This window comes from Misgurnus anguillicaudatus, chromosome 24, assembly GCF_027580225.2.
Source record: "Misgurnus anguillicaudatus chromosome 24, ASM2758022v2, whole genome shotgun sequence".
Lineage (NCBI taxonomy): Eukaryota > Metazoa > Chordata > Actinopteri > Cypriniformes > Cobitidae > Misgurnus > Misgurnus anguillicaudatus.
In genome coordinates, this window is record NC_073360.2 from 31,284,804 (window position 1) to 31,296,613 (window position 11,810).

The 11,810-nt window shown below is 36.9% G+C and overlaps 2 protein-coding genes across 2 annotated transcripts in view; one reads left to right on the forward strand and one right to left on the reverse strand.

Moving 5' to 3' along the window:
• Window positions 1-6,205, forward strand: part of lin37 (lin-37 DREAM MuvB core complex component) — a 7,475-nt gene extending 1,270 nt beyond the window's left edge. Inside the window, exons 4-10 of the mRNA XM_055197133.2 lie at window positions 707-757; window positions 888-917; window positions 1,143-1,228; window positions 1,847-2,004; window positions 4,935-5,060; window positions 5,705-5,778; window positions 5,862-6,205. Of these exons, the coding sequence (XP_055053108.1) occupies window positions 707-757; window positions 888-917; window positions 1,143-1,228; window positions 1,847-2,004; window positions 4,935-5,060; window positions 5,705-5,778; window positions 5,862-5,940 (604 nt within the window). The 3' untranslated portion in view covers window positions 5,941-6,205. The remainder of the gene's footprint in view (window positions 1-706; window positions 758-887; window positions 918-1,142; window positions 1,229-1,846; window positions 2,005-4,934; window positions 5,061-5,704; window positions 5,779-5,861) is intronic.
• A 3,865-nt stretch (window positions 6,206-10,070) lies between these two features.
• LOC129438885 (C3a anaphylatoxin chemotactic receptor-like) lies at window positions 10,071-11,810 on the reverse strand. Its single transcript, XM_055197785.2, has one exon. The coding sequence runs from the start codon at window positions 11,791-11,793 to the stop codon at window positions 10,756-10,758; it is 1,038 nt and encodes a 345-aa protein (XP_055053760.2). The 5' UTR covers window positions 11,794-11,810; the 3' UTR covers window positions 10,071-10,755.

The following is an 11,810-nucleotide window of genomic DNA, read 5'->3' on the forward strand; positions in this document are numbered from 1 at the left end:
CATTTCCCACTGTAAATATATCAACCATTTATTTATCATTATTAATACAGTGGCAAGAAAAGTATGTGAACCTTTTGGAATTGCATGGTTTTCTGAATACATTTGTCATAAAATGTGATCTGATCTTCATCTAAGTCAAGGGTATTGACAAACATAATTCAGAAAACCATGAAATATTGTCCTTTTCTAACAAACTATACATCAATGGAAATAAATCTTAATAAAAATGACCCTTATGATTGGTCCCAAGTCACATTTGATGTTTACCATTCATATTTGATGTTTCACATTAGACAGCTAATTTCTTGTTCTTAAATTTCCACAAATTTGGGAAATCAAAAAGCTTATCAATGTTTAGGCACTTTTAGACACTTTATGACCATTCAAGGCACTTACAGGTTTTGTTTCCACTAATACAGTACATCCTTCATTTATCAGATGTCTGAACGATTGCCAGTCTGATAGTCTTGTTAACTGCTATTATTACATTTCTTATCAGGCGTTCATTTTAAACCAATCACTAGCAGTGATTTCATTGCTTTCATTTGATTACAGAAAACTTTGCAATGTAAAAATATTGATTCAGGAAATGAATATTGAATTGTGTCCAAGTAATTACTGGAATAATCAAATTAAGGCTTTTATGAATAAGAACGCATTCGTTTTTAGAGACAAATCACAAATTTTTCTTTTGTCTGTTCCACAGAGAGCAGAATGAGGAGGATGCTGGGAAAATGGTGGCAGACACTTTGAGCAAGTATGCTTTTGACATGAACACAGTTATATTATTAAATTAAAAAGTATTTCATATATAAAATAGTTAAGACAGATTTAACAATTTTATGTAAAGCAAATAAATAATGTTTGCTTTCTTTTCTTCTATATAGGGATTTATCACCTTCATCGGCCGGGAAAAGGTAAGCATAATCTTCTCTAACCTTTGGTATTATATTTTAAATGAATGGGACAACATTGACTCTGGTGTTTAATAATCGAAAAGGATAATAAATGAGTTGGGTAAGGTGGATTTTTGTAGTAAGGACTGATCATTCTTCTCGTTAAAAAATTGCCAAATTACTTCCGATTTTTATCCGTAGTGAAGGTTGTATCACATGTCTTAAGAACACTTTTGCCTCTCGCAGACCATCGTCACGATTCCCACAACACAGAAGGAAGAAGCGTAAGGAGATGGATGATAGTCTGGCTGACACCAACCAGCATAAACAGAGTAAGATGACTAAACATCTGTTAGGGTTTGTGCACACCAAAACTTTTAAATGCTTAAACTTTTAAAACAGCCTGGAGGATGCCGAATGCCAGCTGTTTTTCAGCTGAGCGCCAGCTTTCTTCAGCCGAGCGCTTTGGTAGCTGCGATACTTGAGCTGTGAGCCGGTTGGTTGTTGTGATACTTGTCCCGCCCCCCTCCACTGTGATTGGAAGGTCGTGTAAGAACTGACATTGACAAGCGTGATCTCTTTTAACTCTCGACGCTCAGCACTGTGTGTTGAAAAAAACTCGAGAAAAAAACACTAGCTGCTGGCTTATTTGAAAAACTTCCAAGAAGCAGAGCTTCCATTGGAAACAATTGAAAACATGCGCCGGCCGCGGGCGTAAAAGCTTTGTCGTGCACGCCCCCTTAGAGAGAATCGGCATCTTTGATGTTAAATTTATGCCTTCACTTTGTAGCTCTTCATTTTGCTTGCTATTGCATAACCCTCTTAAACTTTTTAATTACATGGTCATTCCAATAAAGTAATACACTAAATATATGGGTTTGTTTTAATATTTTATATTGGGTATGTTATTTTTAATGCATGTGTGATGTGTGTCTGATCTTCTTCTTCAGATGCTTATATAATCAAGTTATTTGATCGCAGTGTTGACTTGGCTCAGTTCAACACTACCACACCACTTTACCCCATCTGTCGGGCATGGATGAGAAACAACCCCTCTATGAGAGAGAGAACTGCACCCAGCCCTCCTCACAGCTCTGGGGAAGACGAGGTACCTGATAGCAGTGTCCACATTGCAATCTTTGAAAATGTTCCTACACTCTTAAAACGAATGTGTTAAAATAACACATCGTGTGTCTAGTTAAGGACAACACAACTCTGTGTTATTTTTGGAACAACACATTTTGTGTTGTTTTAACACATCTTGTGTTGTCCCTTCTATTTATTTGAACTCAAAATTAACACGAAATGACAAATAATGTGCTAAATTAACATATGTGTTAAATAGGATGACACAAAACAGTGTGTTAAAATTCAAATTAATACACACACACACACACACACACACACACACACACAGGTGGAGAAGTGTAGTGCAATGTTGCATCTTTAAAAATAAGACACCTTGCCTGCTAACCTTTATCTTGTTTGTTGTCGTTAAAGGGGACATATCATGTAGGGATGGGCGATATCTTATCTGATATCGTTTGCGATATACCACCAAAGTGTATCCTCGCGATGAAAATCTGACGCTTCACGATAACAACGATAAATCTAGTTGATGAGGTAGTTTGTGCGCGCCCAATTCACTGTTCACGTGCAGAGTGAAAACAAACATGGCGGAAGGCGGACGTGAGGCTGAGGAGGTGCTTGTTGTTATTACCATGAATTTACCAGAATGCATTTACCAGTAAATACAAAAACATGCTGTTCACACATGCAGTGACTTTCGTCTTTTTACCAGTAAGACATCATTCACAGATATCGAAATACCAGTAAACTTGGAGGAAGTTACCTGTGGCGCACGGCCGGTGAGTTCAGTGTCGTATTTGTAATAACAATGGCGGGTTATGACTTAATATCCACGGTTCGTATTTTGTTGTTTACACATCTGTGGCAAACGCTGACAGTCGCGAAGTTGCTCGTGACCAAATAACATTGCGTTAGGCGGCGTCAAATGGAACCTGCGTTTGCACATTAGGCTTCACAGAGGAGCGAGGTAAAGTTAGTTTTAGGTTTGATATTCGCTGCATATCCACCTAGGCTGCTTTAGGGGCCGTCTGCAAATCACAGAGGGTGTGGTAAGGATGTCGGCAATTTGGCAAATAAATTTTAAGCTGTTTGAAACAACTTTGGTGAAGAAATGTGGATGTTAACTTCAGGTGTGCTCGACTTTTAAGCAGCACATGTGTGGAAACATCTGTAAACAGTGCGGGGGTAAACGCGTCATCTATAAAAAAAACCCCGTTCTGGCCGAAGCTGTCAGCGCGGTCTGACGTCGTCTGTTCTAAATGCCGGTAATCCTATATTTTTCGTTCACAAATAGCACTTACTGGTAAATTACTGGTAATCTTACAACCTGTCTTACTTGTAAATTGGGAGTACTGATTTACCGGAAAGGTTCTGTTCACACATGACATGTTTTACCAGTAAATTACCAGTATGTGTGAAAGGGACTATTGACTGTTCCACACTAAACTTCTTTACTTTATCAGGTTACTTTAACATGTTTGTTACTTTATTAGGATTTATTTGCAGTTGTACTCTATTGTAATTTTTAAACACATCTAAAGACATTGTTACTTTTCCTGTTTGCACTATTTTTGCACCATGAGAGTATAAATAAATACAGAATCTGTGTTTACATTTTAAACTTGTAATTGGTTTGAATTATTATTGTGTAAATGTAGTTGTGTGATGTTTTTCAGCACAGTCACAGTGGAACACAACTTAAACATAACCTAATCTGATATTTTACAGAAGAGAATAATTTATCGTCAGTTTTATCGTCACCGCAACAAACAACTGAAATTACCGTGATCATTTTTTAAGGCCATATTGCCCATCCCTAATATCATGACAATCTGACTTGTTTCATGTTTAAGTGCTATAATTGGGTCCCTAGTGTTTCTATCAACCTGCAAAATGTGAAAAAGATCAACCCTGTAACTTAGTTTTGGTAAACCATTCTCTGCAAGCATGTGAAAAAAGTGTAATTGAAATTTCTCTCCTCTTATGATGTCAGAAGGGGAGTAATACCGCCCCTTAATCTGCACTATCCAACCACACAACTGCCATTTATAGATCAGCTTATTTGCATTTAGAAGGACACACCCAAAACTGCATTTTTGCTCACACCTACTGTGGGGTATTTTGAGATATAACTTCACATACTTACTCTGGGAACACCAAAGATTTATTTGACATCTTAAAAAAGTATTGTGAAATGTCCTCTTTAAAACTGCTTGAATGTAACTATATACCCTTGCCTTATTTAGTATACTTGGATATATGAATATGCAAATTAGTCCCCTCGTTTACTCAATCGCACCACCTCGAACCATAGATATATATGTAAATAGATGCCACATTCGGCAGTGTCAGACACATAGCTGCTGCTTTCACAATGCATTAGTGAGTTGCATGTTTGCAACAGGCATTTTTAGAGAAGGTTTGAGCATTCACATTGTATTTTGTTTTAGCACAAAGTGTACGTGGCATACGTTTCTATGACTCGAACTGCCTGATCCCTTCGTTCAACTGTGTTGATGTGATTAGTTGCATGTTTGTGATGTAGGAAACCAAGGGAATGAGATGACTGCAATTTTATAGAGGAATTACTCAGCAATGTTGTTGAATTTGCACATAGTTTATCTTAAAAAATATTGAAAAACACCACATAGAGATATAAACAACATTAAAAACCTGATTTTGACCACAGGGGACTCATCGCCCTATAGATTTCTATTGTTAGTCAATAATATTTTATTTTACTGTTGGGTAACCTTTCAACTTTTAGGCAACTTGTTAACTTCAGAGCAATGTTGTTTTTAAAAAGTTGCTACATCTTGCATCATCTATCCCTCTGAAATGCGTATGAAAATTCGTATTTTTTTTTCTGAAATTGCCTTGAAAGTGTCTTACTCGAATCGAAATGGCTAAGAAATAAAAAAGATATGTTTTTAATTCTTATTCTTTAAGATGAGTGACATGCTAAACGGCAAAGGTCAGAACATCCACAGACTTCCTCCACCTGTCTGTCCAATAAAATCAGATGAACCTGTTAATCTCCGAATTCCACCTGTAGAGAAGCCTGCAGAGAGCCAGGTGAGCTGCTGACCTGCATGTTTCATAAATCCTAAATATATATTTGGTTTTGTAAACATCCTGCTTGGCAGGAAATTCTTAGAAAATGTTTCACTCGTTTTAGATCAATATGATATAGTGCACCATGCTGATATTAGATCCTAAAGGTCAAAGCTTAAAAACCAGCTAGCTAGTCAGGAAAATGACATTGTTCATTACTCAAAGATGGTCAGCGTTTTGAGTTAACACTTACTTAACCACAATGCAGATACAGAGATGAAGAGGAAGAACAGCAGGCAGGAAATGAAGTTTGATAAATAGAAAGGAAATGGTTTATTGAACAATCTTAGTTGCGTTTCAGTGTTCACTCTTACTAGAAGATACTGAATCAGCAGGTGTTATCATGTATAATCAGTAGAAACGTACTACTTCACAACACAGTCATATGAAAACTTATGAGATGAATATATACAAATGTATAAAGATTATAAGAAGAAGAAGCAATAAGGACATTTAAGATGCATGTATGTACTCTCAAGTCAGAATTAAAGATAACACAAACACACATACAGTACATTTATACGAAACTCAAACAATAAGAGCCTTCAGCTGCATTTGCATACATTTTTGCATATTTTTAGTTACTAATGATGTTTTTCTTTCAGTCCATAGACGCTGCAGCAGGGTCATCACCTCTTATTTTCAGTCACATCAAACGCTGGAAGAAAATTAGACAGAAGTATGAATGGCATTGTGTACACACACACACGCACACATTTAAAAAATATATGTTGTTTCTCATTTGATTCGTATGTGTTGTAGGTGGAAGGAGGCCTCCAATAAAAACCAACTAAGATACAGTGAGAGCATAAAAATCCTGAAGGAAATGTATGAACGCTAGTCCGTGAAGAAAAAAATGCATCTCAGATGTGTTGGGAGTGAAACGACATGTTCTAACAAGAAGCCTTAAAAGGAAAGTTACACAACTAAGCCAGAATTGTAAATCCAGAACTAAAGTAAATACATGTGAGCAAACCAGTTTTTTTAATGTCCTTGTTTTTATTTTCAAATAGACTTGCTCTGCAGAATTTAAGAGGAACGTAATGCTTTGCATATTTTGTTAAATGTTATGTGGTTTATATTAACAGTAAAAAACAGTGAAAGTGTGTGTGACACGTTTGTCAAGTATGTGACCGTGACCGCGCCATTTAACCCAACCCAGTGATTAGTGAGCCTTGCTCAAGGGCATTAGAAGAGTGCGCACGTAATGAATGCAGACAGACGTTTAATACCCGCCGTACACTGTACACGTATGTCACGCATGCACATACAGGAGGACAGAGTATGTAACCCAAGCGATGCATTCGGGTTCCCATGGAATATCATGAAATTTTAAAAGATCTTTTCCAGACATTGAAAGTCAGGGAATTGTATATTTTTTGTTCAAGTCCAGAAATTTTTGTTTGTTGCTTTAAGTTTCCATTTATCAAAATGTAATCTGCTTGTTAACTTGTGACAAGGAATACCATTTCTGGGCCTCCACTGACTAAACAGCTGTTGATTGGCACTGTTAATTCATTTCACGCATTTAAGCTACATTTTTATAAACTCAGTGTAAACTACATTATCCACGCTCACGGCATCCCCAACAAATCTGTATTTCAGTCAGGGAATTTGACTTGGAGTGGGAACCCTGTGGATTGCATTTTGTCCCAATGCGCATGCGCCGTACATCTGTGTACACGTACGAGTAAAATAAACTGTGCAAGGCTGTGCGTTCAACTGTGTGCGTACGTGCACGTACACACAAATAAACACACTGTAGTCTAGTTTTATTCGCAACTCCCAGCTGTGAGACTTGAACTGCCGTCCTTCGGGTTACAAGCCAAATTCTAACCACTAGGACACGACTGCACCTGCTGTAAATAATAAATTGCAGTAATTATTTCTTGGGTGAAGCAGGTGATTTTATGAAGTCATGTTCCTGGATCAGTAATTACTTTGTTTCTATTATGTTTAAAATAATGAAATATTCAATGAAGAAGAAAAAAACTGCCAAGTCTAGACATCCTCTTTGGATGAAATACAACATTCTTCAGCCTTCCAAGAAACTGCTATAAATAGAGGGGTGGATACCAAGGTGTCAAAACAGAATCTTGTTTTGTTGATGCATCACAAAGTGAGTAATCTTCCAATTACTTGGAAACTGTAGTGTTACCGTATCTTAGGCTTATAGATGGGGTTTTTTGGCTCTATAGCCCAGATGTTTCACGTAACATAAGTTTCACGTGCTCACGCGAAACCTTCATGTGCAGAATTTAGTTTAAAGTTTTGTTTCGCGTGCACACTTGAAACTTATGATGTCCACGTATGTGGACAACGGAGCTCCTAAGGGGACATATATAAAAACATAAATAAAGTTTAGTTTCCCGTGCACATGCGAAACTAAACTTTATTTTTTTTCTCCATGTCCCAGTAGGGGCTCCGTAGTCCACGTATATGGACATAATATTTTTTGTTGTTTGCACCATAATACTTAGTTCTGTGTAACTGGAACTTATTGTACACAAACGTAGACAATTACACCACTTCATGTTGAAAGAAAATATTTGGTTATTATATTTATTGGTTCTTCCTAACCCCAAAACAGCTGGTAGAAATCTAAAAAAAAAAAAAAACACAAACCAAACCTTGGGTCTTAAGAGGCTGAAGGGACACTCCACTGCTCCCCTAGAGTTAAAAAATTTAATTTTACCATTTTGAAATCCATTCAGCCAATCTCCTGTTCTGGCGGTACCAACTTTAGCATAGCTTAGCATTATTCATTGAATCTGATTAGACCATTAGCATAGCTCTTAAAAATGACCAAATTGTAATGAGAATTTGGTGTCGTACCATGGGTGCAGCAATGAGGATTGTGCAGCTCGAAAATAGTCTCTTGGTAACTGGTAACTTTTAATAGCTGGGGACTGTTTTCGGGCACTGCGTAGTATCATTGCGCCTGCTGCACCCATGGTACGGCAGCAAAGTCCTTGATTATTATGCCAGAATGAGAGTATAGTTCCTAGCCATATCTGCCTAAAAAAACCCGCAACTTTTACATTTCCGTCGTTCTTAGTATACAATGTAACTACAGAAGAATCAAGTTTTAAATAGGAAAAATATCAAAACTCTTTGGTCATTTTTGAGTGCAATGCTAAATATCTAATCAGATTTAATGAATTATGCTTGAATGATTGAGTATCGCTCCAATTGATAAAAAATGAATAAGAAAGGCCACTTGTGTGAGAGATGCTGCTAAACAAGACGACATGTCACTATGTTCAAAGATGTCCATCTGGCACTGGTATAACTAAGGGTTAGTCCTGAATTAATCTAAACCCTGTCCACGCCTAAATATTTAAATTTTTACAGTGATTATTTAAAAACAAGATTAGAAGTAACCACTTTGGTCATGTTGCAAATAGTATCAGAGTCAGAATCATCATATCATGACTTCTGCTGATACTTCTGGTGTCGCACCCTTTGTATTGTGAAACTTTGCGAAAGAAACCTGACTTCAACTCTGTCCTTTTTAGTTTTGAGATTATATTGAGATGCTGTGTCTCATCCTGACTGCACTTTCTTAGACCAGATATCAAATTCATATGACCTTAATATATCACCTACTCTCTGCAGTGTTTTTATTGATGTAAATTAGGACATTTTTACAAACATACATTTTAAAACATTACTGGTGTGCATCTTGAGACAAAACAATAGCACTAATAATTGGTAAGGTATGTCGGTGCAAGCTGTTTTTAAATTAAGGCAGTTTATAATCTGGGATTAGCAGGGTTCCCACGGGTCCTTGGAAGTTTGTGAATCTGGAGGGGAAAAATTCAAGGCCCTGGGAAGTTTTTGAAAATATACAGACATAGATACAGGTCATTGAAAGTGCTTGAATCTATTTTATGCAAGAAGTTTTCTGGAAAAAAAATCCATATTATTCCCTGTGTAGTGTAGGAAAATATCATAAAAATTCTAGACTTTTAAGCACACGTGCTAAACTGTTCGCTTTAAATGCTTATATCTCCTGTATGCGAATGTTGATTCAAACCAAAATGCTTTTTTGCATAGTTGTGTTTGACATGAAAATGTCTCGGTTTACGTATGTAATTTGTTGTTCCCTGAGAAGGGAACGAGACGCTGCGTCTCCCTGGTTCCCGCATCACCCTGTCTTTATCGTTAAGCCTCACAATATAATAACTTAATATACACATTCAGACGCACTTACCCCTGAAGGCGTCCCAGCAGTGACGCAGCATGAGTTCCCTCAAAAGGAAACTGTAACAATGTATCTTAAAAGGTAACACGATGTAACCTTGCTCTCACTTGAAATGTGCCCCCACATTTAGTCCCTGAATTTGAGGGTATTGGACCTGGAAAGTCCTTGAAAAGTCCTTGAATTTGAAGTTAACTAAGGTGTGGGATTTACCCTGTCTGGGAAAACCGCCCCATAGAGGCATTTGGCATTATTCAGATGTCACATTCGCAGATGTAAAGACACTTTAAACACCCTTTAAAAGAGTCTAAAAGATCCTACACTGAAAAAAATGGTCTTTAGCTGTCACTTGGGGGGTACCTTTTCACTTAAAGATTTCATATTAGTACCTCAATTATTCCTTACTAAAATTGCTTATTAGTACCTTAAAAGTACTTAATACATATCTTTCCATAAATGTTAGGGTAGTATACCACAGTGACAGCTTGGGACCATTTTTTTCTGACATTGTTATATATATATATATATATATATATATATATATATATATATATATATATATATATATATATATATATATATATATATATATTTTGTTTAAGGAACTTAAAAGTTCATTCTAAGTGCATCAAGGTCTTAATTAGGTTATTGGAGGAATCGTTCACATCTTCACAGATGGCAAGAGATTCTTTAAAGGGTACTGACAGTGTAATGATCCTCACATGGTTTTATTTCTTACTTAAAATTGAGGTTTTGCATAACAAACTTTTGTATTTGGCAAGAAAGGTCATTTCCAGTTCAGGTCTTTTGTGTGTGCTTCATTAGATATGCTTTACTTCAAAGAAGCTAAAGATTAGCTGAAGACATTCGTCAAAAAGTCCATTGGTTTGTGCAATTGAATTATGATAGTTTAACAGGTTTAGTTTGTTGACCTTGTCTTACCAGTTGATAAATGTTCCACTAAAAGGATGGTGTATCTTATTTACACTTCTCACATCAACATATTCGCATCGTGCCGCATTACCACCTTGGGTGTGCATTATTTTTTAATTTAATGTCCCGTCGTCAAGGTTTCCTTAGTTATAAAATAGCTTATATTTCAAGGTTTTAAAAGATCCATGAAAACACAATAATAATAATATATTTATTGTAAAAAAACTGCATTAAGAAAAAATTACAGCTACTATTACATTGTTACATTGTACATAAGAAAACTAATTTCTTTGTCACTAAATAATATTAACGTTGTTTCATCATGGCATAGCACAAAAAATATGTTGAGTGGTAAAGCATTAGCAATTCCAAAAGATGGGTTAGATCCCAGGGAACATATGAATGAAAATGTAATTCTTGTTATGCAAGTTGCTGTGTATAAAAGCATCTGCCAAATGCGTAAATGTAATAAAATATATTCTTAAAATCCTTACATATCATAGTGCATGGTGCATTATATTAATCCTCAGAAGACCCAGTTCCTTCAGTTCCTTTACCATGCATAGATTGGGAGTTGTTTTTGGGTTGGGATTGTTGTGAGAGAAGTGTCAGGTGTTCCTCTGCAAATGCGCTCTCAAACACAATCACCAAAGACTGCTTTAGTTTCTTCTGGAATTCGTCACACATCAACACATACAAGAATGGATTCAGACAGCTGTTCAGATAGGCGAGACTAACTATGAGGGGCGCTACCGCGTCTAAAACTTCCTTAAATCTGTCAAGCTCGTCTGACGGGTTTGTAGCATTTATTTCGCGTATCCGCAGGTCGATAAGTTGATGTATGTAGAAGGGAAGCCAGCAGAAGAAAAAGGCGAGGATTACAGCTAGAATAATACGAAATGGCTTAAGTTTATTGTTTCTTCGTAGCCTTCGAACTTTCACGCCAATTGCCAGGTTCGAACTAAAGATTACGATGAAAGGGAGCATGAATCCCACAATGAAACGATACATTACCAGAATCTTATAGGTTGCTAGATCATAGGGAAAATCAGCAATGCACACGGTTATTTGTACGGAATCATAAAATTTTGTTTTTCGAAAAATCACCAAAGGAATACTGCAAGCGATGGATGCCGACCATATTACCAAGCAGCTTATTTTTGCTTTGAATAGCGTACGTTTGGTCCGGGCCCAAACCGCCATCCATGTGGACAGACAACGGTCCACGCTAATAGCCGCTAAAAGGAAGGTGCTGGCAAACATATTAAGCACTGTCACCAGGCTGCATAACTTACACATGAAATCACCAAAAGGCCAGTCGAAATTACGGAATGTGTAGATTATGTTAAAGATCATGAAGAAAATAAATAGAAAATCGGCTCCTGCCAGGTTCAGAAACCAGATGGTGTTGACAGTTTTTTTCATTTTTAGACCCACTACGTAGATGACCACTCCATTTCCAACAACACCAAGCAAGTGTGTCACACATAGGAGGAATATTGTGATGGAGGTGAGGAGGTCCATGTTGACTTGTGCATTGCTGGTTGACGTCGTCATATTGGATGAATCTCCTG

Coding starts and splice junctions, on each gene's coding strand:
- LOC129438885 (XM_055197785.2), bottom strand. CDS start 11,793: ATGACGACGTCAACCAGCAATGCACAAGTCAACATGGACCTCCTCACC.